This window comes from Nesoenas mayeri (genome assembly GCF_963082525.1).
Source record: "Nesoenas mayeri genome assembly, chromosome: 1".
NCBI classification, from domain to species: Eukaryota; Metazoa; Chordata; class Aves; order Columbiformes; family Columbidae; genus Nesoenas; species Nesoenas mayeri.
In genome coordinates, this window is record NC_137541.1 from 21,864,695 (window position 1) to 21,887,370 (window position 22,676).

Here is a 22,676-nt window from a genome sequence, read left to right on the forward strand (position 1 = left end):
TAATTCATAAGCATATAGGTTTATCTCATTCTGTTTTTCCATGCAATCAGTGATCCTTACTCCACAGAGTTCAGTTATCCTTGTAGTAATTATTAAAGTTGATCCGCAGTAGAAAGTCCTCCAAATGTGGTTGGTATCCTCTATTTACAAGCTTTGTTACCACTAGAAGAAAAAGCAAAAAAAATAAAATCAGCTTCAACTAAGATTAATGTTCTAAGGTCAGGCTTGACAGTATCTGTGCTTTTTTTTAAATAAAAGCCTAATGCAAATATCTGAAAACAATGGAAACAAATGTCTATTTTTTGCATAAGAAAGGTTCGGTATCTCTTTCTGAAATTACAAAATATTTCAAATAACAGGCAAGAGAAGTTCTAAGTGAAACTATATTATTCTAATCAGGAAATGCTTTCTCAAGCTGCTTTCACAACAAGATGGTTTGTTATTATAAGAATGTCAACTGACCAGGAAGCACGTTTAGGTCCTCTGGTCACCTCTGTGAAAGAAGAGGCTCTGCTGAAGTTTGCGAGAGAGGAAACCAAAGAGAAGTTCCTGGGACAAACCCCTCAAGCTCTATGACTGAACATAACCGCCTGCTCTCAACATCCTTAATAACAAGGAAAAAAGGCAACAGAAACTCCCTAAACTCATAAACATCCCATGCACTAGTATAACAGGAATTAGCAAGCAGCAGCAACATGCAAGGAAGAAGGGAAAGTGTACAGTTAAAGTCAGGGCCTGAGACAAAGCCATTGAAGTCCAGAGTACTTTGTATTGGCTTTCAATGGATTCTAGATCAACCCGCTGTGAAAGAACATTTGACAATACATGGTGACTGAAGGAACAAGTGTAGATGAACAAGCACACAGTTGTTTTGTAGTGCTTAATAAAGAGGGTGTAAAGAGCTAGGTCACTCAGCAAGGTTCCTTACGGAATGGTCTATTAATCTCTGTCCATGAAGCAACCATAGATCTCGTAGTATGGGCTTAGGTGGCTCCCAGAGGTGTTCTGACTTCCTGGAGAATTTGGAAGCAGCCATTCTAACTCATCCTGAAATATCTGTGTTTGGTCCTTTGACACCATTTTTGGACACCCTTAAAGAATAAAAAGGGCAGCTCATTTCCTGAAGAATATAATCTGACTAGAAAATATTCTACAAAAAAATAGATCTAAGGAAAACAGTTGCACTTCCTTCAGGAATTGAGGGATTTCTAGGAAAAAATCCAAACCCCATGAACCACCTTTGTACTCAGGGGAAGGATAGGTAACTTCTACTAAAAACACAAGCAAGATCTGAAAGAGAAACGAAGAGGAAAAACAGATCAACCATTTCTTAACATTATAGGCTAAGCTGCCAGAGAGAAGAAATTTTATGTTAAATGAAAAAACATTTGGCAAATGATCTGTGCAGTTCAAAAACACTTGCCTGGAGCACTGGATATAAACTCCAACTAACAAGAGGAGGCTCTCTGAGCTTTAGCCCAACAAGGAAATCAGAATGTTCCAAGTGTTGTAACAATGGTAATACTCAACTAATGCAGATACATCTAAAAGCACTTTTAAGTGGTATCTAACTATCTTTTATTGCTGACAATAAGAACGTTCAGAACTCAATTCCAGAGACAAGAAAAATGTAAGCACATAGAGCTAACTACCAAGTACTTATTTTGCAAATTGGCAGACACTTATGGTCGGTCTTGGGATATGTTAAATTTCTTGTGTGGATATTTGAATTGATGGATATGCAGATCTTTGCAAACCACAATAATGAGGTTTGCATTTGAGAACTAAGTTTTCTAACACAAAATCACACACAGCACGGATTGGGTTGGAAGGGACCTTTACAGCTCATCTATTAGTCCAACCCCCAACACATACTAAGTACACACATCTTCCTATTTTTACATTGTACTTCCAAAACCTCTTCGTAGTTTTTTCAGTTGTCAGTTGACTTTTTCTTCTACCATCTAGAATTTACACAATTTCTTACCTTTGAATAAGAAGTGGGAGTAATACTTGAAGGTATTGTATGACTGTTGCATCAAGGCGAAGTTGGGATGAACGGCCATTTGCTTCCCCGCATCAAAGCTCCAGGACTGGGAGATCAGCTGGCTGCGGAACTTCAAAATGAGGCTGAAGATGCTGTGGATGATGTTCATCACGGGGGCTGCCTTCTCTGTCAACAGACCCCTAACAGAGCAAACACAACTTCAGAAATGTAGCTGACATAATTTATTGGTTGTAGGAAGAAAAATACAAAGGGGTGGCAATCCTTTAGGTTTTTCTCTTTAATTGCCTTAAAAAAACCCAAAGAAATCCACAAGACTGCAGCCAACTGTAATGGCCATTTTTAAAAAGGTGCCTAAACCTAATACAGTTTGCTTGCTCTTCCAATGAACCAAGATTTGCACTGGTGTATCTGATTTCTATCACGATACCCGCATTTACAAAAAAAGATGACATTTAAAAACATTATCATGCTCTGAGTTTTCTTAAAATTTAATCCCCTCCCATCCCATCACCTGATATACAAACGGCACCTTTAGCCAAGTTTTTTCTTGTTAAAACGGAATAAGAGAAACATGGAAGGGCAGATTTATTTTCTTGTTTATAATTTCTGTTCTTTATCACCTCTTCTCCCTCCAAATAAACCATAAGTGGCTCTCCTTTATTCCACTGCCCTTCTGCCACATACATAGTAACCAAAGAGTTAAAAACTTGTGATTCCTAAAAGACAGATGTCTCTTGCACTGCTCATTGATCTGGCCAGAGCTACCAGGTCACGTCTGTTCCTTTGCAGTCCAGTTCTGTTCACTGCACATACATGAAAGGCATATACAAGGTGCAGAGGAAGCATTTTAAGATGCTTGAGCCCAGCTCACTTGTGCACGTCACTCACATGTAATGAAACAGCATCCACCTGCAACAGCTTTGACAAGAATGGGATGAGAGGGAAAACAGAACTGTGGCAAATGTGCCCTTATTCTTTAAGTCAGAGTTGTCAGGGGGGACGTTTGGGCGGATGTGGAGTGTGAGGCAGCGTGAACAGGAGCTGGAAGCGACTCTAAGGAGTCTGGGGAAACAAAGAGGACAGGCAGTTGAGGAAAAGCATCAATGTATGTACCTCGTAATGTGCCATGAAGTTTGTTTCCCCAGCTTAAGAACACTTTCACATGTAAAGACCACTTAGTATGTCACGTAGAAGTAACTTTTGCAGAATGCATGAGGCTAGACTTACAGCTCCATTAACTTAAATATTTGAAGCAAAAATAAGCATGGCAGCTTGCCTGAAGATGGCTTTGTTGAGGTATTCAGCGTGCGTTCTGTGAATTTCCTCCAGGTTGCCTACAGAAGACAGTTTGTTTCCAAATTCACACCACGTAACGTGAAGAATCTGATTAGCAATGTAACCTTGAATAACTTTCACAAAATGCTGCATTTCGTGTTTATACAGCTGGAGCTGTCGAAACTGAACAGAATTTGAAGCACGACTCACTAAAGCTGAAAATAAAAACAGAAATATATTATCAGCAGCACCCACGGAGACTGTCTAAAATCAGAATTTTTAAAGGAATGAAGATTTCTATTAGTAAAGCCTGTTTAAAATGCTAGTGAAGTTCATTTAATAAGTTGCGGCTTTTGAAGCTTGACATGACTGTTGATAATCAGTTGTCTAGCACAGGATGCTAAAAGAATTTTAAACAGGACGCTCTCTAGTTCATTCATTATACTCACCAGTGCGTTTTAAGTGAAACCAAACATCCTTGAGAGTCCACACCATGTGCTTCAGCTGAAGCAAAAAGGAGAAGATCTTGTTGTATTTATTCATGCAGCTCTCAGTAATGACGATGTTCAGAGGCCAGTCAACCTAAAAGAATTAACAGTGCTGTTCATACTACATTTTTGTGTTATAATTTATAAGAATATTTCAGAGACAAGTATTTCAGGGACATATAAATTAATATATATACTTTAACAATGTAATGCATTGGCCAGTATAAGTAAATCCTGTAATTTCCATGACACATTTTTATTACTCCATTATTAAAGGTATTCCATTATCAAGAACACATTCACTCGACCATGGTACAACTGCACTACTACTGCGTTTCTCCGCGCTTTCTTACCTTGTATCTCAGCTCTAAGCAACTCAGAGCATCAGGTGCATTAGGTTTGAACACTTCTGGAAGGTACTTGAGAGCAAAAGAAAGATTGGAAGCAAGCTGGGTGTCACCATGAAGACTGTACTGTAATGCTTTATTTAGGATAGAGTTAAGAACCAGTGGATTCAGCAGTTCACCAGGTGTTTGTCCTGATCCAAGCTAGAGGAAAAAAAAAAAATCCTAATTACACAGTATTCATAAAAAGTCTTGGCTCCTGAACACCAGTGAATTAAAGCAGAATGGTAAAGTGGTGACTATCCTGCCTGTCCCCACCATTGACTGGAAGTTTGTGTTTCTGCCATAGGGATGCATAAGCAGCAGAAGAAGCAACTTCCGAACTATTTGCTGTTCACAGCATGAACGTAATCTCCTACCTGTACTGATTTATTTTGATATGTTGGGTTGTAGTTTGCTGTGGTTCAGCAGCTGCTACACACCCCTGCTGCAGGGCATGCAGCATTTGGGCTGTAGTGGGGCAGAAAGCCAGCGGCAGGACTGGGATTGGTATGGTATGACTGGTATGGCTCCGGTCTGCCTAGCTCATCAACTCGGTACCCTCAGAGGTTTACAAATAAAGCTTTTCATAGAGTCTAAATCCACAAGTGGTTTCCCTAGTTGGGTCTAAAGGCTTCTTGGGAATCAGAGAAATGCCTTAACTACCCTACAGCCACATATCTCCGCTGGCAACCAGCTCCATTGACCCACACTGTCCTTCCTACCTTGCTGCCTCCTCCACAAGCACAAGAGTGTGCTCAGCAGAAGACCCAGCACTCTCTTCAGACATCTGCTCACTGCTGGATGGGACAGCTGAGGTCAGAGTAGGTGTTTTGCAATGCAGACCTTTCCACTGGGTTCTAGCAAATGACAACAGGCTGTTCCAGCCTTGCTGCCAGCAGATGAGAGGGGACAGAGCAACAGCGCAGTAGTTTCCACAGAAAAGAGGGAAATATCCTTCCATGGCTGCTTATCTGCCAAAATTTGAAATTATTATCCTTAAAGTGCTAAATACCTGTACTCTCTTTCTGACATTAGCAGTAGGAAATATTACTCTCTTTCTTGGGATTTCCTTGGACAGGGGCATCCCTTCCGAGCAAAGACCTTCTTTTGCCTCAGGCCTTCATCATTAACAGAGCTCCTTGCTAAAGACTTCATGACACGGCACAAAAGAGAAAATCACCACAAGCCAGGATTCTAATTCATATCATTCACTCATTCACACCCAAATTAATCCAGAGGTGTCAAGCTAAGTCAAACAGCCCAAAACCAAGGGTTACGACAACAAAGCAAATACCTTCTCAAACAACAGGTCACTGAGCGACTGAGCAAACTCCCCATCTTCCATTAATAAAAAGTGTCTCAGTGCTTCAAAATGCTTCTCTACATTCAGTTCCACAAAGTAGTAGTCAACTATTGCTTTGTTCACAAGAGAAACACTAAGAATCAAAACACAGAAAAAGTATTATTTTTACAAGCAACTCCTTCCTTACTGTCAACATTCAGCTGGGGCTATATCAGATTAATGCTCCAGTACTTTGATATCCAAGACAGGATGATATTCACACATTCAAGAAAAAAAAACCTCTTTATCGAGAATATACCAGAATTAAAGCCTATCACTTCAGATACCTGGGTTTTGAACAGTACTGGGGAAGTGTTTTAATACTTGCTACATATAATGATCTTTAGAACATGCTGCTGGGCATGGAGCAACATTTTATCAATAGCCTTCTGTCTTATCTCTGTCACCTACCCAAACAGATTAAGAAAGATTATTAACTCCCTGAGAAGAATATCCTAATTGGTAAAGCTCTGACAGTAGATACTGAGGGCAGGTCTATACTACAGCTTGCAGTATAGTGTAGTTTATTTAAAGTTAGCTTCAATACCTAATTCGTATATCAGGAATAGGCTAATTCTGCCAGCACACAACTCAGGCTTACTTTGCTTTGCTGAATATGTGAATCTGTATACAGATCACTCTGGTAGATGATTTGGATGTTTAAAACTAAGTTAGATAATTAGATCTTTCTACATTGTACCAAACTTTGAGTATAGTATACTCAGAGTTAGTAAATAAAATACAAACTTACAAGGAAGAAGATTAAAAAACGGGAAGCATTTCAACCCATCTGCAAATAACTGTTCTCATGACAGTAGCTAATCTTGTACATAGTAACAAACTTTTCTTTAAAATGCCATTAGATACAGTAATAAAATGGTCCAACACATATGTGGTTTCCTTTGTATTCCAATAGTAACAAGAACAGCTTCTATTAAACTTCAAAACAGCCTTTGAAGGTAGAGTTCCCATAGAAACATAAAATATATCCTGATTAATATGCATGAGCTTTCACATAATCAAAATATTTTTCTTTTTTTTTCCTTATCTTACACCTGCCCAATAAAAACTAGCACAACCATTCTAAATAACATACATTTTTTTAAAAGACTATGGAAACCAATGGTGTCAAAACCACTGATGCATAATCCATGAGTCTGAGAGCAAATACTTCCCACCAAGCCCTTTCAAACAGAACCGTCAAATTTTTAAGTTACACATATAAGTTTGTGTTACTATTTTCAAGTAAATCTGAACCTTTTAGTTAATAATGGACCATCCACTGAAACACTTCAGGAGTAAAGAGAAAATTTAAGGGAACAGCTCTATATGTAACTCATCTCAAAAAAGAACTAATAAAGAACACAACATTAACTGCTAAATTATGGACTCAACATTTCTAACAAATACTCACTGAGACACCAGTGGAGCAGTAATAGAACGTTTCATCAGCACTGGCAGGGATAAGAGCTCACTCAGCTGTACAGCCGTCTCATCTGTTGCTGACTGTACCACGGGGTCCACAGGAAAAGTGTAGGATCTTGGTATCACGTGATGCAAGAGATGAGAAACTGGGAGTTCTGCTAAATTTAAAAATATATCAACACTGTAAGTTATTATATTTAAGCAATTTGATAATCTGTTTCTATTCATCTCTACAAACCCCTCTAGGTTAGAAAATCATGTGCCAAAATGTATTTCTCATCTTTGTGCCTAGAAGCAAAGTGTTTGGCTACTGTGGTTCATAATATTGGTCATTTATTAGTAATTCAGGTATTTTTCTGGCACTCAGCTTTCTCGCTAAAGTTTACCACATCTTCTACTGATCTACTGTTCCAACAGTTCTACTCACACATCAAATCATAACTATCTTGATATTTTTCAATACAATACTGATCCGATAAGGCTTTCAAATAAGCTTGTTCTTTCTTCCATGTATCTTCCTCTCCCTCTTCCTCCTCCTTAGTCTTGGGGACATCAGCTTCAGAAAATAAAGTTTCTTGAGGCATAGTATCTTGTGGAATTGCTTTTTTGGGTTCTGCCTAAAATAAAAAAATGGACAAATTTTATGAGAGATGCCAACTCACACTTAATGTTTTCTTACAGATAGCTGACAAGTTGTTCCAATTGAAAATAAAAGAGCTTACTCACCTGTACTCTTCTGACATGTAAAGACAATATGGCACTATAGTGATTACCAGATTAGGACAGAAACTTATTACCTTAACTACCAGTGTATTTAATCCTTTGAAGGAAAAGGAAGTCTTGTCAACAGCTACTTTGTTTCTTACCTGTAAGCTCTGTGAGGAATCCGGAGAAGGGTCCGTGTTGACCACATTTGCAATTACTGTAATTACAATAAAATTAAAGAAGGCATTTACTTAGACTTGCTTATAATGCTCAGTTCATACTCAAGATCTGCTCCCAAAGTTCTTCAAAATTCCTCTATAGACTGTCACGGAAACAACCACCCCAGTACCAGTCCCTCCCCACAGTCCCACCCAGCAGTTCTCTGTGTGTTCTCAAGATCACACAAGGTCCTGTTTCAAGAAGTTTCAGACTAGAATTTTTTAATGCTCCATTTGTTGCATATCAGAGACAAGACTAAGGTCAAATTCTTTCCTCTGAATTCTAACAGTGTCCAAAAAGTTATGCAAGCAATAAAGTAATAAATACCCGTTCTGAACATTAATATTTACAGTTACTTTCATGAGCTCTTAAACAAATGCTGATTGAATAAACTTTATTTTACCTTCTTGTTTCTCTTCCATTGTGTTTTCTTTTTTGTCATCTTTACTGTTAGCATCAGGAGAGACTGGAACACTGTCAGATGACTGCGACTGTGGTAAAGTCTTTTCCTTAACCTGTGATGTTTTTGCTTCCTTTTTACTCCCTTCAGCAGGAGACAATTCTTCACTGTACAGAAGTGTCTGAACTGTGGAGTCAGATGAAGGACCTGAAATGGTTTTGCGATGAGGTATTGGATCATCTTCTGTAGATGGGGCCCAGTTCCCTATTTGGATGCTTGACTGGGATGCATGACCAAACGGGCTCCAACGAGATTTCACGGGCTCTGTATCTGAAACCAGTTCTCCAATCCTGATGTGCGACTGTGAAGCATGGCCATGGATGTTCCAACGAGGTCTAGCTGAGACCACCTCTGACACGTTCTCACCAACCTTGATATTGGCATCGGATGCATGACCATGGATGTTCCACCGAGGCCTCGCAGGAGCTACGTTTGACACATACTCTCCAATCTTAATGTTAGCTTCTGAAGCATGCCCATGAATGTTCCACCTAGGCCTTGAGGACTCTACCTCTGAAGCATATTCCCCAATTTTAATATGAGCTTCAGAAACATGCCCATGAACATTCCATCGGGGTCGGCTAGATTCCACTTCAGAAGTATAGCTGCTGATGTTCATATGGGAGTCTGAAGAATGGCCAAAAGGACTTGCCTGTGGCTGGTGAGTATCCACATGAGGTACATATTCTCCCACTCTAATATTGGCATCAGATGCATGTCCGTGAATAATCCACCGAGGCCTTCTGTACTCCACATCAAACACATTTTCTCCAACTCTAACATTTCCCTGCAAAGCTGCAGATGGTCTGAGAACTGTATTAAAATCATACTCATTTTGCTGATGCAATGGTGCATTGTCTTCTCCTTCCAGTGCTCCACTCATGACATGCTGACTTTCACTTACATGAGAAGTCTCAGAAAGATCCGAGTTAATATTTTGGAATGCTTCATCTAGCAAAGATCCTTGTACGCTAACAGCAGCAGGTTGTTCATCTTGTGGCTTTGGTAGGAAATCTTCTATATTCACAGTGGATTCAGGCAAGGAATCAGCACTGTATAGCGGACTGGATGCTTTCTCTGAACTTTGGAGACTGCTTTCAGATCCTGCTGCTTTAGGCTGAACATGCTGATCAGCATTATTATTTGTCAGCTCTGGCATGGGCAATATTTCGTCAGTAGAAGTAGAATGTTCCAGTCCAGGCTCAGATTCTTTTCTGCCGGCTGTCTCATTAGAATGCAGAGGGTTCACAGATGACACCTAAAAAAATAATTATTACACTGTATGGCCCATCACATAATCAAGCTACTTATTTGGGCAGCACTTTACCACACGTAAGATGTGAAATTTTCTGATTTTTCAGATGCACTACAAATAATGTGGTAGCTACTCACCCTGCTGTTACAGTGAACCTTTTGTTTACTGACTGAAAAGAACCATGAAATTAACTCCCTTTAGGGAAACTTGGAACAATCACCTGGAGTTTATGTAAGAAAATAAACTCACCTGGGAATGTGGATCTTTCACAACAGAGTTTTTATCTAAAGCCAACTGGCACTGTTTATAGGGAATAATATCTAATTTTCTCCTGTAGTTTCCATCTGGAAGTTTTTCAAGCATTTCCTACAAGTGAAAATGACAGAACAAAAAGTCTTTAAGTACCAGGTACCAAATTTTCTAAATGACATTTCTGAAATCTTTTCAGAAGTTACCTCAATGCGTTTTTGGTCTTCTAATAGGAACTTAAGACGGGCTGTTTCCAACTTGTGTCGCTTGATTTTCCATAATGCTCTTTGTTCCCTACGGGCTGCATCATCAGAAAGTTTGCTATAATGGTCAATTAACTCTTGCCTAAATGAAATTAAAAATAAAGCTACGTTACAGCTTTTTGCATATTGATTTTCGTCTTGCATTCTAAAGATTAAGACCTTTTTGCACTTCAGAACTCAGAAGCATCTTAAGTAGAAGTCAGGGGCTTCAATCACAGAGAAGACACAAGCAAAGACAAAAGGACTGTATTCTTAGTCAATATGTATTTTTGTAACTATTCTTAGTATGTCACTCATTTCTCTTAAGTATTTTTAGGTATAACAGATGTGAAATACAACTAGATGCACAACAAGAGCAATACAAATAATTATCAACCTAACTCCTCCGTCTGCTTTGTACTTCTCCTTTGATGTACATTTGACCATTTTTGCTGTGGGCTCAGCTTTTAATTGTAAGACGTAGTTAAATTTTTTCCTCAAACTCTGATCATAACAAAATCCAGACTGGATGAGACTGGTGCAAATCACTGCGTCCCAGATTTTTGGGCCACTAAGCATTCCTAAATCACAAAATTGCTCATGGATTACCAAAAATCCTCACATCCATCTTTTAACTGCAAACATTACCCTTGTAGACCAATGTCTGGGAACTGCCAGTACTATAAATTTTAATAGACAATAATTTTTCTTGAGGTCTTGTGATAGTTTTGGAGTATCTAAGCTTTGGAAGGCTACCCAGATACATTTACCTTGCCTTTTTTTCCAGTTCTTCTTCTAAAGCTTTCAGTCTTTTTTCTCTCTCTCTGAGCTCTCGGGCATAGCTGAAATCATCATCAATCTCCTCTTGTTTTATTGCAAGGCGACGCTGCATAAATATTTAAAACTCTTAAAAGCCACTCTCAATATCAGCTGTAACACACATCTGCAATCAGTTCTTATTTGTACCTCAGGAGCTACTCATTCAGCTTCAGTACAATAAATCAAGATATCTTTACTTGCCTAAGAAATACAGTTGGCTTTTAGAAACACGCACAGAAATACCTCTTGGTCTTTTGCAAATTGCTCTTTCAGCTTCTGAAACTGTTCCCGTTTCTTCGCATCCAAAGCCATCCGTTCTGATATTTGTCGATCTGTATTACAGTAAAGATACTGTTAGTTTACATTAAAAACCCACTAGAAAACAGGGGAACCACCACCGCAACTCACCATTAATGGCTTTCAGCACTTTGCTAGCAGTTTCTCGAGCATGAGCAATTAATTCTTGTCTGGCTATTTCCATGCGCAGATCCTTAAAAAACCAAACAAAAATACAGGTAGGACTTTTTTCTGTTATTTTAGACTTGAAAATACACCATTGCAAAGACAGGTGTATGCTTCATAATGGTTATTAATCTATGGTTACAGTACAGGAATATGAATAAAACAATTAAATTGAAAGTCTATAATATTTAAAGTTAATACATCGGACCTTATGGCAAACAAAATCCATCTGACATATACACACTACATTGAGAGCATCTGAAAGATGGAAATGTCTTCATAGTTAAAAGAGTTCTGAAAAAATAATTAGCTATGCAAATTACAAAAAGAGTCTTATCTGGTTACTAATTAGCATGTCACATTTGATAAATTAGAATCTAACAACTGGGAGGGCAAATCTGCTGCTGCAAAGAACTACAATGGAGGACCAAAACTCATTAAATATATCAAAATGCCAACAAATGCTAACAGACCACCTACACTTTCAAAAGTTGTATTAAATAAGTTTATTTGTTGCGATAACAATTCAAACAGCAATTGAACAATGAAAAAATTCTGAGCATGAATACAAATTCTTTCGAAGTTACAACAAAAAAGAAAAATTAGTATTAAAAAAAAAAATCCCAACAATAAGGTCTTTATTCTTTTATTCATTTACCTTTTCCTCCTTGCTTACGGAACTGTACCGGGCAATTCTCTCCATTCGACCTACGTACACTGCACAATCTCTCTCTATTTCTTTCAGCTCCTCAAGTGAAAAAATGACTGAAATCCGGGGAACAGGTATATCGGACCAACATATATAATGCTGAAAAATGAGAAATTTCCTTGTAAACACATTTTTAAGATTGTAAAATATGAGATTATGAACTGATGTTTTCAATACCAGTTTTCAATAAAGGAGTGAACTGGGTAAAAACCTAGAAACCTGCTCTAAAGAGACATGATTTTCTCAATGTAACAGGAAGGAACTAAACCCAAACTTACCCTAGGACAGCACAATTTCAGCAAGTTTATGGTTTTCCCGCATATGTACACATCATTGGCAATATGTTTAAGAAACACAGGGACACAATCTTCTACTTCTTTTGAAATCAAAACATAGCCATGAGTCCAATAATGTTTATCTACGTATCAAACAAAAAGATGTAAGTATGTGGTTTTAATTATTTAATTAACAGCACAAATTATGTAACTTAGAAATGCTCCATATACATACTGTACCTCTGAAGCAAAGATAATCCTCATTCACCTGGATCATAAATTCTCCATAAACGTCTCTGAATACACCACTGTATACCCAATCATAGATAAATCTAAAATTGAAAATATTGATATTGAAAATCAACCCTCTTGTATTCTCAACTATTATAACCAAACAGTAAGTATATTCTTTAAAACGGCAAACCACAGAAGCTATAGGCAGGATAACAACCAGCAATTAAGTATTTTAAGATATACACAGCATTGTGTCTCTACATTTTCTTAAAAGAAACCATCTTTATATAGAACATTTCAGCAAACAATTGAAACAATCTTTTTATTTCTGTCTATTAATTTACTAAGTATGTATTAAAAATTTCTGGAATTCTTTGCAGCACACCAAAAGCATAGGGAGAGATAAGGAGGAAGGATTTATTTTAAGGAGAGGTAACTTCAGCAGGGAGAAACTGAAAGGGTATAAACCAAAGATGCACTACCGAGCACTTTTCCCTTGGACCTAGAGACATTTTTAATATACATGCAATAATGAGAACGACTATTTTGGAATATTTATTCATGCTTTTCCTATTTCCTTCATGCGAAACCAAACTTTTGAAGAAGCAAAAAACTACAATCATTTGAAGCTATAGATAAACAGGCTCAAAGCACCTTGAAGTTAATATTTTCTTTTCTTACTAGTGGTAATTCTAACACTGTTTCTAGATGTTGGGTCAATGTAACAAACTGGAAGCATTTAGCATAGGAACCACTGTTCGATTTTAAGGTTGTAAGTAAAAATTTAAAGACCTTTTAATTGCAGTGTTAAATCTGATGTTTCTGTGATTTAAGCAACAACTTCTATTACTTAATTTCGTTCAGATTCATAAATGAGCGGGATAACACTTTCTGCAGACAAGGGAGGCATCGTTCCACAGCAGCCCTGATCGTATATGATTGATGTTTCAATAGAGTTTTGCTAGAAATTTAGGAGTCAATGCTGTAAGTATCTCATACTAGTAAGCACACTTCCATATTTTTTGGTTCCTTGTGATGCCACGACATCCTGCCCTTGGTACTTCAGAAATCTGACTGCCTCCTATAAATGGCAGGGCAGGAGCTGTGAAGATATTTCAATGAGTCTTCTGGTAAATCTGAAATTAAATTTCTCTGAAGAACATTCTGTGTAGAAGGAACAAAAACCACGAAGGGTGGCCATGGGAGGAATCTAAAATTTAGAGCATTTTGACAGATTTTGGTTTTCTCTTTCAAGTATCATTAGATCTATGAAAAATCACTGTAAACTGACAATAGACTACAGCTAAAATCCCTATAAATATTTATTTAGAAAAATATAGCATCTCTTCAGAAGTGTATAAAGTAATGACTTCTAAATTGATGTGGACTGCTTAACAAAACTGTTGCAATCCAGGGAGCTCTACCTCCTACTGTTAGTTAATTACACCTACTTAATGAAAAAAATATTTAAAAAAAATTTTTGCTTACTGAAAAGCCCACAACAAAAAGACACTGGAAATAAGCACGGGCTTTCTCGGTTTGTGCAACACCAAGAGAAACCTTTTAGTTATCAGTTTCAGGATTTTACTACAGGTATGAGGAGAAAAAAACCAGAAGTTATCCGAGTCTTATATTCCAATATGAATCTCCAGGACCAGCAGCAAGAAGTCTTATTTGCACGTATTTATTTACTAAACTAGTCACACATACAATCCTTATGATGTTACTGAGCTGGAAAAGAGAGGGAAAGAAGGATTCATAAAAATGAATTAATTTTAATAAGTATTTTGCAGATACAGCCACATCTTCTATTTTCTCTGAAAATGTTAAAAGCCATTGCTAAATTAGCAGAGTTATTCACTGGGTTACTAAATCAGAGCTGCTCTGAAACACAATTATGCAGAGAACAGTATGAACACACCTTGTGTATGGTTCACAGCTTGTCTTCAACAAAGACAGCAGAACTGGATAATGTTCGTTGCTACAATTGTTGAGAGCCTCTTTGTACAGATAGGAAAGCAATTTAACACCCTAAAGGATTGAAAAACATTATAATATTAGGCAAACTTCACTACAACTTTAATAACAAAAGACTCATAAATACACAGCTTTACATGTTTCATGAGACACAGAAGACAGGATCCATCTCACTTCGTCTGGCTGTGTGCAGTTACCATCACTTTACCTGAGCTCCTTACCTCCAGCTCACTTTATAGTCACTGGAGAGAAGCAGGTATGTTTAGAGTTGGGTTCACCCGACCTGTTACAAACATCTCCTTTAGAATGAAATGAAATGAAATGAAATGAAATGAAATGAAATGAAGTGAAATGAAATGCACTCTAAGGAATATTTGGGGTCCTTTGTTTATTTTAGGGCTTGAAAACACAGGACAAAAGTCCAAAGTTTAAAATATCTGGAGAAATGGTAATGGCATTCTAACTGGGTGTCCAAGGTCCTATCTTCAGTAGCAAAGAAACCAACACTAAATATTTTATGTAAAACCCTACCTAATTTTGAAGAATATTAACATTGTAACCCAAACCAAACAGAAAAACATCAAATTAATCATCACCGTAGGAAATGAAGCAGCAGCTCCACTACTGATCCCCAGCGCTGTTGTTCCTATGCCACAAAGTTCAGCTAAATACCTAAAAAACAATATTAAAACATTCGTAACAATCTTAATCAGAAGTCTCTGAGATCACAGTGATGTGAACTTTGCTAAAGTTGAATATCATACAACTGCCCTACCTTACCAGCTGAATGATAACAAGGATAACAAAGAAACTGAATATAAAGACCTTACATGTTTTCCCTAGAACTTTCTGGGTATAAAGAAATGTTTGGTTAAAACAGAGAAAAATATTGAAAGACTATATAAGAATGCCTGTGTAACACTGCCTCTTTTAGAGTGTAGGAAGAAATAGATAACATTTTTTCCTGCTATGAAAAGCTTAAATATTTAATATTATTCTCTTACCTCAACTGACGACCTAATTTTCTGAAGAGAAAGCTGATTGTTAGAAGGCTTAATGTAGGAGGTGTTGACAAAACACAGGCTCGGTAATATTGAAGATATTTTCTCAGCCCACTTGTGAATGCCTGGTATCAATAGAAAATATTAAAATTCTTACAGTTAAAGCAGTTAATAGTCGATCTATGTCTCACCTGAATTGTATCAGCATTGAAAACAAACCCTTTACTAAAATAATTGGCATATGCAGGTAGGAGAGACTTGTGTACCAAAGTGAGAGTCAATGCAGCTTCAGACATTCAAATTAGCCAGGTGACTTCTCTATACTCTTTATACACTCAATGCACAGAGCCCATACCCTGGCACAGTATAATAAAGCACCTTGGTTAAGCTTCTTTGAATTGCCCCTTGAGGAGCTCCTCGCTCTCCAACAGCTGTCGTATGAACCTATGGCAACCTGCTTCCTTATTATCATGCTTAAATTGGATACTGAAAAAATCTCCTCTAAAACTTTTTCTAACAAGACAAAGACCTTCTTATTCAATTTCTATTAACATTACTGTAAATCAAATATTCAGAAGGAATACATTATAATCAATCTTAAACTTGATTCTATGCATTAGAAAGAGATGAAATCACCTGATATTACACAGTGTACATACAGATCAGCATAATATGCAGAGGACTGACAGGGAAAATTTTCACTTAACTCTGAACTGAGGAAAAGTAATTAGAGATATTAAATATCATATTGCTCTATTTTAGTTTTAATTTTTTAAAAATATATATTCTATATATGCATAATATATTAAGAAAGTTCTTGCATTTTAATTTTATACATCTTAATGTATAAACACATGAAGTTTTCAAAACATCTAAAAATTACATTCCTTTCATCCTTAACAGAAAAAATAGCACTTGAGGTAATGAAGATCTTTTATCACTTGTTTCAGTGCCAGCAAGCCCTAAGCACACAGAGCTGGGCTTTAAACACAGTGTTCCTTGCTGACCTGGGATGAGCATTACAATTAAAATGCTTTGCAGTTTTGCAGAAGGCAGAAATTCCAGCTTTACATGAAATCAAAGTTACTTTCCCTACATAAGATATTTGGCCCATTAAACCAAGATGATTTAATACAATTGCTTCACCTGAAACACAAGTCCTTTGCTGTATGAAGAATCTAAAACCGGCTGAAGAGAAAAACGACTTAGCCGTGTGTAATAGGTTCCATATTCTGCAACTTCGGAGAGCAGGTTGTGCATTGTCTCTGGTGAAGTTCCAGACACATATACTCCCTCCTTTATCACAAATGTCTGAGCAGCCTAAAAGAATAAAGAGAGAAAAAAAACCCCGCAGATTCAAATATTTTATAGCTGTATTCTGATTTAAAATAGCAAACATTTACATACAAAAGTAACAGGAAATTTTCAGTTTAGATACTCAGGTGACTGAGGCAATATAGCTAGGACAGTGTATTAAATTATAGCAAAATTTCACAAGTATGAACAGTGTTTTCGAATACACAGAAAAAGACTCATTATCTGAATCTTTAAATAAAATCCAATCTGCAAAACTATTTACACATCTATTTTCAGGCACTCCTTAACCTATTCTCACTTAGAGGGCTATAAACACCCTTAGCCTGTTGCAATAACATAATTATTGCAATATGTAAATACTGCCTTATTTCTGTTGGGTCACACTCAATTTTTGAACAGCACCCACAGCTGCAATATTTCAAAAGAAATATGTCTATTGAAGAGGAAACCTCTACAAAGGAAAAAAACAGGAAAAGGATGCAACTAAAACACGCAGTTAAAAATCTTCCATACCTGATTGAGTGAAAATGTAGTGGATACCACACCAATGAGGACATTCAAGACATCCTTAACCAGTTCAGGTTCCTTCATAAGCACGAGCTGTGGAAGCTGAAGTACAGTATTACTGAACAGCTGCAATTCCCCTTCTCGAAGTTTGTAAAATTTGTCAAAAGCTTCTCTCCCAGCTTCAGTAAGGTACGGTTCCTCTTTTTTACCAGGTGGGCTGTGTCAGAGTAAACACAACGTTACAAGGTGATTATGTGAAAAGAAATATATCTCTTGAAGAAAAAAAGTCGTTTCAGAATTTTACATGGCCAGTATTGACCACAGAAAAAGCTACTAGTAAGACAGTACATTTTCAAGGCAATGTGCATTCAGCCAGTGAAAATGTAGCCCACACTCAGTACAGTGAAGAAATAGGTACATAATTTGGACATCAGTTCAGATTCAGAAATCTTGCCAGAGAACTACCAGCTTCATTTGTGGCCTCTTTAGAAACTGAAAATATGGAATCTTTTTAGATTGAGATAAAGTGCATAGCGCATAAGAAGTCACATTAGTTAGAAAAATGTTCATTTCACACAAACAGCAAATGCTTCCATAATCCCCTCAGTGTTTGAAAAAGATGATTTTATCTCTTCCTATGAAACAGGTGCAATCTAAGAACCAGTTTGTCGCACCTACATTACTTTTATTCCTTTCTCAGTCACTAATGCAGTATTTAATTATGTGAATTAAATATGCACAGTTCTTATAGTGAGGTCACATGGAACTAGGATGAAATGCACCTCCATACATCTGCACATGATGCACAGTAAGTTTGCCAGTAACCTCAGACACATACTATCCAATTCTTTCCCAACATCTTCGTTTGCTGGGTCCGTACGTGAGCACTGCATCCCACAGGTCTATGTCCGGAGTCATGCTGGGCTCTGACTGAGAATCAGGAGTCAGATTGGATGCTGACTGGAATCCCTCATCTTCTGACTGGTCTATACTCTGAGGAACCTGTCATGGAAAGTTCAAATGTTGTACATGAAAACATTTTACTGAAGAAAAATATGTTGATAGAGAAGATGTTCTGTCATCATTCGTGATCAAATAACTACATAACCCTACCAGTGTTGTCCATCTCCCTTTTATATCTCTTTTAAGTTTTTCCTGAGAACACTCTTTTCATTTGCCAAGTCTCTACAGGTACCAATGCCTATACACCAACCAACAATCACCATCAAAATAATATACGAAGTTTGTTGATGTCAAAACTGAAGATTCTTTGGTAAGCATATAGTTCTAAAAATTCAGAATGTGAATTCTGGATTTTCAACAACATGTAACACTAATCAAGTCATACTGCTCATTATTTCATTTGAACAAATGATTCAGGCCGTAATTCTTCAACTTTGTAAACATTTTGTTAACTATGACTAATACAGTTTGATCCCTTATGCTTATTCATGTGCACAAAATCTGCAGGTGTCCAAACAGTGTATCTGCCACACCCTCAGTTACCTCTCAACAGGAGTTACACGCACAGAATACTATCCACTTTTAGTACAAGACAATCACAGCCACATAAAATGCAGCATGTTCTTCAAGAAATTTCAAATCTTCCAGTGTGGTGGAAAGAGTACAGTGCTTATTCAAAAAGGTTCTGTCTCCCCTTGGTTACAATTTACAGCCATATGTACACACTGAATAGCACCGGGGTTTTCCTTCTTAATGTGTCTGCCTTCAAGTTTCAGTTAAGATCTTAAGGGAATTGCAAGAGCTATCCATATGTTAAGTAGAGGGAACAAAGTAACTATTAGAAGTACAGAAATATAAAAAAATCTGCCCACCTACAGTAAAAATGGGAAGAAAGGAAAACAAAACAAACAAGTTTATCTAGTACCTCTACAAGAATATAACACAGCAAAAATAAACAGAATGCACAGCAAAAAGGAAAAAAAGATACAGTGGAAACTGTACACACTGAAAAGGTAAAAGGACAGTGGGAACTAGGAAGTTCAATGAAAGAGAATAACTGAAAAAAGATGGTTTAAGATATTAACAAGCCAAGAAGGAAATACAAGTTAGGTAATGTAATCTGAACAGCACGACATATATTCAGACAGGAATGTTTACGCAGTCAAGCTGAGCAGTAACAAATAAGCAACAACACAAAGGAGTTCGATACACACAGTAGGCTGGGTAAGGCACAGATATCACTGATGGCTCAAAGACTATGGCCACGTGATGGTCTTTTACAGAGTTATACAACAAGACCAAGGTTTGCTGTACCCCAAAAGCTTATCTATCTGGTTCTCAACAAAGAAAAGGATCCCTGCTGCATCTTAAATTCCAACACTGTCATGCTTCTACTACAAATGAAAAGACTACCTATATTTTAAACTGTAGTTTCATAAAGCAGCATATTGAAAGCATGCATACATTCTGAGGCCAAAACAAATGATACCATACTTTAATTGCAAGTCCAGACAAATCTGCATTGTCAGGCACAGGTGGTAAATCCAACTTGATGTCCATATCATACGTACGGCTATGGACTAGAGCACCGAAGAGCGAGACCCGCGTTTCTTTCTCAAACTTGTCACCAGCAGGACAGTTCTGCGAGAACAGCCCTATGGCAGGGAGTCCAGTGCCAGGTGCAGCCTCCATTATCTGAAGCGTCTTTTGAATGGTGTCATTGAACTGACATTCTTCGTTTGTTATGAGGGATTGTATATCAGCTTCAAATACACTCACGTCATAATAATCATAACCCTGATATTTTACGTTTCTCCCAACATGCTTGTTGTTCAGAAAATAGTCCTTTTTTTGCGGTACAAGCTGAGGAGGCCCTGTTCCAGCAAGCTGGACTAAGAGATCCAAGACAGAATTAACTTCAGTAAATGGTAAGCACTCAGCTGTTTCCAGTTCCTCTACAAGATTCTCCAGTCTATCTGCTTGTGCACCTAGGCCACCAACTCTCAAGTTGAAAGACAACATCAAAATTTTGTTTTTTACTGGAAGCCTGGAAACGTTTGATTGCAGCTTACGAGCCTCATCTTGAAAAAGGTTCATGAACAGGGCATTATAAGCAACCCTTTTCAGACTTTGCTTAGCCCTTCTCTTGCTGATCTTCCGCCTGCCCAGGTGGACCTTCCATGGCAAACCTGTCAAGTGTGCCTCGCACAGATCATTGAACAACTGCGTAATGCTCTCCATTTCAAACCAAATTGTCGGGCTACAGCAGTTACAGCCTGGGTCTCTGGTTTCATGTGGAGACCTGAAAAATACCAGGAAAAGGAAGAAACATACATATGAGAAACTGGCAAGTACATTTTAACTTAAACTGACAGGGCCCAGAACGAGAGAGAAGAAAACTGACCTACCATGTATTTAGGACATGAGCTATAAAAATAACACCACCACTTTGATCGCAAGCAAACCGATGGTCATGCAAGCTTAATTCCAGACGCCTGATTTTGCCTGGCAGACTGAAATAGAACAGAGAAGACTGTCCTGTTCTAACGCAGGATTCATGTGGGGACACCTCCAAAAGCTTTACCACTCTGGCTCTTCTCAGGAGACATCAGCCGCCTCCGCAGGAGCTGCGGGGCCACCCGAGAGCGGGGAGATGTGGGTGAGAAGATGCAGGTACTGATGGTGCCGGGCAGTGCAGGACCGGCCTGCACGACACCGGCCACCCTTGCGGCTTCGCAGCACCCACCGACCGGGCGGGGGTTCCAGCAGCCCCAGGGGAGCTGCCGGCGGCGGGGCTCACCCTGAGAGTCAGGCTGGGCCCACCTGAGAACCGCGTCCAGCTCCGCCTGGCCGGGGCAGGCAGGCAGCAGCAGCACCACCCGCAAAACCCCGCACCCCGCGGGGCGGCCCCGCCAACCCCCGCCTGCTCATGCTCTGGGGTCCAGGCAGCCCCAGCGCCCCCGCCCTACCTGCGGCGGCTGCCCCGGGCCCGGCGGCAGCGGGTCCCGCGCCCACAGCTTCCCGCAGCGCGACCGCCGCCTGCGCTCGGCGCCGCCGACGTCACGGGAGCGCGACGGGCCGCGAGGCGGGAAGAGGCGGGGGCGGCCGTGGCCCCGTTCCGTTAGCCGGCGCTGTCCCGCTGCCGGGGCGGCCCTCGCTGGGAAGGATGTGTGGTTAGTAGGTCGAGGGAGCTTCTCCTCCCCCTCTGCTCTGCCCTGGTGAGATCGCATCTGGAATATTGTGTCCAGTTCTGGGCCCCTCAGTTCCAGAAGGACAGGGAACTGCTGGAGAGAGTCCAGCGTAGGGCAACAAAGATGATGAAGGGAGTGGAGCACCTCCCTTATGAGGAAAGGCTGAGGGAGCTGGGTCTCTTTAGTTTGGAGGAGACTGAGGGGTGACCTCATTAATGTTTACAAATATATAAAGGGTGAGTGCCATGAGGATGGAGCCAGGCTCTTCTCTGTGACAACCAATGATAGGACAAGGGGCAATGGGTTCAAATCGGAACACAAGAGGTTCCATTTAAATTTGAGAAGAAACTTCTTCCCCGTGAGTATCAGAGCACTGGAACAGGCTGCCCAGGGGGGTCGTGGAGTCTCCTTCTCTGGAGACATTCAAACCCGCCTGGACACCTTCCTGTGTAACCTCATCTGAGTGTTCCTGCTCCGCAGGGGGATTGGACTGGATGATCTTTCGAGGTTACTTCCAATCCCTGACGGTTTAAGCAGTTCATGAGTTAACACTGTCACTCGGTTGGCAAGAAATAACGCACTGTTGCCAGAAAGCACTAAGCCGTGCTGGGCTGTATCCCGAGCCGCACAAGGTAACTCTGCAGGCTTCTGACAATATTTGCAAACTAATTCTACCAAAACTATACCTTTTTCTTTTTTTTTTTTCCCCTCAAATTCATTCTTTAATAAATTTGATCAAGATCTTAGAAAAATACATATCAAAATACAACATTTTTTTCATTCAGACACTGGCTGTAGAAATTCAGTCAAACAAAGGCAGGTAAAAGGGAACAAGCTGAAACATTTTTGAAAAAAATGCTCTTTCCTTTAAAATGCTGAATTAACAGGTTTTTTTTTTTTTCTTTTTCTGGGGAGAGAAAAGAATAAACCAACAACCCTCCTGTTCTGAAAACTTTTTGTGAAAACGTTTGACATGGTTTTTAGTTTATTTTGAAATAGACTTTTATCTCAAAGTGTTCAAGGATGGGACATCATTTCCCATCCAGCAATCACAGAAAACCAGTATGCCAAGCGGTATTGCCAATTGTAAAAACAGACTTAGTTATTCAAATTATATAAAGCTGATCCAAGTAGCAATGACACTATAAACATAATTTCAAGTTTCTG

The 22,676-nt window shown here is 38.9% G+C and overlaps 1 protein-coding gene across 1 annotated transcript; it reads right to left on the minus strand.

The window, feature by feature from the left end:
• TUBGCP6 (tubulin gamma complex component 6) lies at window positions 1-21,357 on the minus strand. The gene is made up of 26 exons (XM_080363872.1): window positions 21,288-21,357; window positions 19,813-20,620; window positions 18,194-18,357; window positions 17,362-17,572; window positions 16,678-16,851; window positions 15,535-15,656; window positions 15,127-15,202; window positions 14,475-14,584; window positions 12,560-12,651; window positions 12,323-12,462; window positions 11,994-12,143; window positions 11,282-11,363; window positions 11,117-11,205; window positions 10,825-10,940; window positions 10,019-10,157; window positions 9,813-9,929; window positions 8,252-9,566; window positions 7,791-7,846; window positions 7,352-7,541; window positions 6,914-7,082; window positions 5,452-5,593; window positions 4,125-4,319; window positions 3,733-3,865; window positions 3,285-3,498; window positions 1,988-2,187; window positions 1-162 (listed from the first exon to the last, which is right to left on the minus strand). Exons 2-26 carry the CDS (start codon window positions 20,557-20,559, stop codon window positions 71-73), a joined length of 5,235 nt encoding a protein of 1,744 aa, XP_080219998.1. The 5' UTR covers window positions 20,560-20,620; window positions 21,288-21,357; the 3' UTR covers window positions 1-70.
• Between the last annotated feature and the right edge of the window lie 1,319 nt (window positions 21,358-22,676).